Genomic DNA, 5,748 nt, shown 5'->3' on the forward strand with positions numbered 1-5,748 from the left:
GGAAGGGAAGGCTAAAGAAGAAAACTTTCATCCACCTCAAACATGGTGAGTGTCTGCTTACATTCCTTCAGCTGCTCCCATATATAGTTTCCACAATGGTAAAATGTTGTCTACAAGATTATAATAAAAAGTCAGGTTTGTATGTCTCCCCTCTAGATGAGGCATGGCTAGGAGAACATATGAATGAAAAAGTCTACAAAATAACCAGCGAAATATATGTAAAAAGAAAAATAAGCAGAATTCACTAAAATATGTAACCCTGTTGATTTTAGAATTCAGATACTCCAAAATACTATATTATCTTTTTTCTCTTTTCTAAGTGGAACTTACAACCAAATATGCTTATGGTATTGCAACTATTATTTACTATCACTTTCCATGATTCATACATAAATTTAGCTTCAGGTCAATAATCAATACAAACAACTAATAAACTAAAATTGTAAAATTCATTTGACCAGAACAGAACTGTACACCTACTGAAAACACTCTGCCTTAATTAACTGCTGATGTTCACAAGCAGAGTTTAATTTAAAATATTGGTTGGTGTGGTGAGAGAAAAGAAGAATCTTGCTATTAACCTTTTCTTATATTTTTGTGCAATTAAGTAGCTTCCGACAGGCAACAAAATAACAACTAAAATTGTGATCTAATCAATGGTTGAAATCAGCTTTACCAAGTGTTCCAATCCAAATAAAACTCTGATAAACTACTGTGAAAATAAAAAGGTTTTCTCCTCCGTCCCCCTCCCTGAAAGCGGTATAGGGTGTTTTCTTTTAAGTCTGCCACACTGCTTCCTGCACAAAATTATGCTCCATGGCAACAAAAGAACTGCTTAAAAAGAATCTTGCATAAAGGTGTGGTAGTATTTTAAGCACGTCTAAAAATGCTGTTGACAGTGTGTGAATATTTTCACATATGCATAAAAGGAGCAAGGCTAGCACAAAACAGAGTTTCTTGTTGCTATATTAAAGAAACAAAAACCTGATGGATGTTAAACTTCTATTAGAGAGAGAAAACACTATAATCAGCATTTCTCTCATTAATATTATACAGCCTGCATTAGCATTAAGGTAAACAAAGACAGCTGCTTAATTACAACACTAGACCTATACAATGTATGCTCTTCTTCAGTTTTTTAGTTGATTTAAATAAGCCCTACAGTTTTAACTTTAAAACAGTGCACTAAGTATGTATCAAGTTTCAATGAAGAATGCTTAAAAGCACAAGAAAATTTGTACAAAACCTCCATTTATTTCAAAGAAATTTAAAATATGTATTATATATATATTTATATATATAAACTTTCTATTCCTCTATAAATATAAATGATTTTGATAGTGAACAGAAAGAAACGCATATCAAATTAACATTGTTATGCATTCTAGCGTACGGTAAGTTATAGATATTTGACAGGTACTTATATAAAAAGTTTTAAACAGTACAATCGGAAAAGCAGCCACTCTGTTTTGCCATACAAAGGATTAAATATTAAAATGCATTTTTGCCAGTTAAATTTGACGCATCTTTATAAACCTGTTAAGAAAGCAGGAGCTGTAACAGTTTAGAGAGAGAGAAGACCAGTCACTTTGGGCTCTCTTAGCTTTCCGTATAAATTAGTGTATGGAAACGTCAAGCTTGTGGATCCTCTGGGCCTTACAGGCTCTCATTTGCTTGATATTTCTTTTTACTGGTGTCATAAATTATTATGCTTTTCAATCACTATCACCAGGAAGGAATTAAACCCCACCAGTTCATAAAGATTTCTAGACATGAAATGTTAATGTTATAAATGCTTGGGAAATCTAGTTGAACAAAGTTGCTGAGACTTTTTTATAATTCCCCTTCAGGTTGGCCACGCTGAGCTTGTCCACAAAACCAGGGCAGTAGTCCCTGGCAGCTCCCCTGTAGTAATAAAACTGCTAAAAGGATTCTGCTAAGAAACAAAACACCAAATCCCTATGAAGACATGCAAGCATCCTTTCCACCCAGCTCCAGAGTAGAAATGACAACCAAACAATTCCAATTTTGCCGAAGCAGAAGGGAAGAATTGCTTCTCGGAGGCTTAAAAGCAAATGGTGCCATCCACAAAGTTAAGAGAAAAGTTAGATTTCTGTGACAGTTCTTAAAACTATCAGACACGCTGTACAGATTCAGCTGAGGAGAAGCTTTTATTCATAACCTTTCAATTTCATGGGTCTTAAAACTGGTCACACCTTTATTTAGGGCTCAGCAGACTGTTTCTCACCAAGAGTTTGCCGACTGAAAGTTTTCTGAGGCAATTACTACTTTGGAATGCAACTGCCTAACATCAGGTTCCCTGCCCTCCCCCCACCCCTTCCACAGAGGAACTAGAACAGGTAGAACAGCTTCTTCCTTTATCTCTCCAGGCCACACAGAGAAAAAGAAGGGTTAGCCTCTTCCATTCCTTCCGTACATTTGTTATGGAGAACACAGAAATCAAAGTGTCTGCAACTTCCCAACCTCTGTTGTAATTGGTGCAAATGATTTGGGTATTACAACCACACATGAAATAAGACAAGTCTTGATTTGAGGCCCATGGATTCGAAAGCAATGAGTGGGCTGTAGAGAAAAGGGGACTGTTTTGGTTCCTATGTTTCCACCCCTCACTAAAAAAATGAAATATCGTTTTCCTTTTCTTAAAAAAAAGTATGAAAATGGGTTAAAATGTTCTAAATAATTACGAAAAGAGAGAACTTGGCAATTTAAATACAAATATACTTACAAAATCTTACAGAGGCTATTTACAACAATCTCAAAGCCACATTCCCAACTTTATGGTAAATTTAGTCCCAGCTGAAAGGGGGAAGAAAACGATCTGTCCTTCCACCAGCCTCTTTCCTTTTAGGTCCTTGTAGGCTGAAGTAGGGAAGGGAGGGGAGAGAGAGCGTCCAAGAAATGGTTGTATGGACATCTCATGATACTCCGTGGCTGGGACAATAGGCAGACACAGCAAGGTCCCTTTGACTGCTATCCCTAATTGGGCATGTGAATTTCACACAGTCGTTTCCCCTTGCTTACTGTTGGTGAGTCTGGTGTAAAACTTTCTCCAGGAATTGAGCGTCTTCCCAGACCAGATCCAGAAGCCTGAAGTTATGCCTACAATTAAGGTCATGAGATATTTGATCATGAAAACCGTGAAGTCTGGACTCATAGGAGAATGATGGTGGTTATTGGGACACAGGATGGCATAGCTCTTGCAGCTCTGAGCAAACCAACTCTTTTCCCACTGTTCCCTAAAAGCTTGCTCATAAAAATAGCAGGCAATCACAATGGTGGCAGGTACCGTATAGAGGACACTGAAGATCCCTATTCTCACCATCAGTTTCTCCAGCTTTTCTGTCTTGGTACCATCGTGCTTCATGATGGTCCGAATTCTGAAGAGGGACACAAATCCAGCCAGCAGAAAGGAGGTGCCAATGAACAAGTAAACAAATAAAGGAGCCAGCACAAAGCCCCGCAAGGCATCCACGTTGTTGATGCCCACAAAGCAGACGCCACTGAGCACATCCCCATCTACCTGGCCCAAGGCCAAGATAGTGATGGTTTTGATAGCAGGCACGGCCCAGGCAGCCAGGTGAAAGTACTGGGAGTTGGCTTCAATGGCCTCGTGGCCCCACTTCATGCCAGCAGCCAGGAACCAGGTGAGGGAGAGGATGACCCACCAGATAGAGCTAGCCATACCAAAGAAATACAGCATCATGAAGAGGATGGTGCACCCCTCCCGCTTGGTGCCCTGGGCCACCGTCCGTGAGCCATCCTCGGAGAAGCGCTCATTGCAGACCACCTTCTCCTCCAGCAGGAAGCCAGCGATGTAGGCGATGGCCACGGCTGTGTAGCATCCCGAGAGGAAGATGATGGGCCTCTCCGGGTAGCTGAAGCGCTTCATGTCCACCAGGTAGGTCAGCACGGTGAAGAGGGTGGAGGTGCAGCACAGCACCGACCAGATGCCGATCCAGGTGCGTGAGAAGCGCAGCTCCTCAGGCCCAAAGTACATGAGCCCATAAGGGCGGCCCGGCTCGCAGGGGGCGCCACAATCCTTCTCGCCCAGGAAGCGGTAGTTGAGGTAGGAGGGCACCTTGAGGCCCCGGGGGCAGGTGAACCTGCCGGCTCTGTCCGCTGGGGGGCTCCCTCCCGAGCCGACCGCGGGCCGCATCTGGGGGTGGCTGGTCCAGAACTCGGGCCCCAGCGAGGGCGTGGGCGTGCCCCGCTCGGAGGTGTTCTGGCCCACGCAGAGCTCGCCGGCGCCGTGCACGGGGAACTTCTCGCAGCGCAGCGTGTCGGGCCACTGGAAGCCGAACTTGTTCATGAGCGCCTCGCAGCCCTGGCGCGCCCGCTCGCAGAGGGAGCGGCAGGGCGGCAGTGCCTGCTCCAGCACGGTGCACACGGGCGCGTACATGGAGCACAGGAAGAACTTGAGTTCGGCCGAGCACTGCACCTTCACCAGCGGGTAGAACTGGTGCACCTCCAGGCCGGCGTCCTCCTGGTTGGTGTGGCCCAGCAAGTTGGGCATGATGGTCTGGTTGTAGGCGATGTCGGTGCACAGCGGGATGGTGATGGGCTGGCAGTAGCCGTGGTCCGGCACCGAGATGCCCCGCTCGCCGTTGTACTGCTGCTGCTGCTGCTGCTGCTGCTGCGCCGCCTGGCCCCGCGCGGGAAGCACCGGAGCCTCCGCCCAGAGCAGCAGCAGCACGGCCAGCCGCAGAGCCAGCAGCAGCCGGCCACGGCGCCCTCCGGCTCGGCCGCCCGCCGCCGCCCCGCTGCAAACTTGCACAGCCCACTTCTCAGCCATACTTGGCCGGCTCCTCTTGCTGCCGCCGCCGCTGCCGCTGCTCCTCTGGCCGCCGCCTGCTGCGCCTCCCTAGCCAGGCTGCTGCTTTTTGTCTGCCCCTTCTCTTGCCAGCTCAAACTTGAGACTCATGAAGGGCACGCAGGGAGGAGGAGGCAGCGGCGGACGTGAAGCGGCCACCCCGGCACGATCCTCCGTTCCGCCGCCCGCGCTCGACTCTCTGCAGCCAGCCAGCCGGGCAAGGCGCGCGGCACCCCCTGCTGCTGCTTCTCTCGCTGCTGCTGCAACTACCGCTGCCTGTTCTCCTTCTTCCTCCGCCGCCGCTGCCGCCTGACCATTTGGGGCAATCCCTCAAGCCCTTCTCTCTCCCCCGAACCGGTTTCCAGGCGCCCCGCAGTCTGCCTTTCACCAGAAGGGAGGAGCCTTGAAACCGACGCCTAAGTTGCCGGCGTAAGGGACCGTCGTCCAACATCGCTTCTTGCTTCCAGGCGCAGGAGGTGGCGCTCCCCCCCACCCCCGCCGCTTCTTCCCAGCAACTTTTGCAGGACGCGAGGAGAGAGGTGGGGGCGGGGGGAGGGTGGCTGATGAGGAGGCCGGGGGTGATGGGCTCTGCCTGGCGAGAAGAAAGGGAAACGTGGGGAGGAGAATAGCCCCATATGGTGTGAACGGTTAATGAATAGAATACAGCCGACCATCGCTTGTCGTTTACGTTCAGTCTTTCTCTTTTTCTTTTTTGCAGTTACGAGTAGTAATAAATACCTTTCCAAAAGAGGGGGGGGGGGGGACCAGTCTGAGGTCCACTTTTGTGAGTTCCTGTTTAGAGTTTGCTATTGGGGAAAATATAGTTTTCTATTTGGGGGGAAAAAAACGCCAAACAGAACGAAAACTTTATTTGAACTGAGTGTAACCTAATGCAGAAAAACCCTTTGAGGCTCTTG

At 47.6% G+C, this 5,748-nt stretch overlaps 1 protein-coding gene across 2 annotated transcripts; it reads right to left on the reverse strand.

Moving 5' to 3' along the window:
• Nucleotides 1-1,234: 1,234 nt before the first annotated feature.
• FZD1 (frizzled class receptor 1) lies at nucleotides 1,235-5,318 on the reverse strand. 2 transcript variants are annotated; one of them, XM_048510978.1, is made up of 2 exons: nucleotides 4,799-5,316; nucleotides 1,235-4,568 (listed from the first exon to the last, which is right to left on the reverse strand). In XM_048510978.1, the coding sequence occupies exon 2, from the start codon at nucleotides 4,532-4,534 to the stop codon at nucleotides 3,017-3,019; it is 1,518 nt and encodes a 505-aa protein (XP_048366935.1). In that variant the 5' UTR covers nucleotides 4,535-4,568; nucleotides 4,799-5,316; the 3' UTR covers nucleotides 1,235-3,016. The 2 variants fall into 2 exon arrangements, with proteins under 2 accessions (XP_048366935.1, XP_048366934.1); XM_048510977.1 differs by having other exon boundaries at nucleotides 1,235-5,318.
• Nucleotides 5,319-5,748: the final 430 nt, after the last annotated feature.

Source organism: Sphaerodactylus townsendi, linkage group LG11 (genome assembly GCF_021028975.2).
Source record: "Sphaerodactylus townsendi isolate TG3544 linkage group LG11, MPM_Stown_v2.3, whole genome shotgun sequence".
NCBI classification, from domain to species: Eukaryota; Metazoa; Chordata; class Lepidosauria; order Squamata; family Sphaerodactylidae; genus Sphaerodactylus; species Sphaerodactylus townsendi.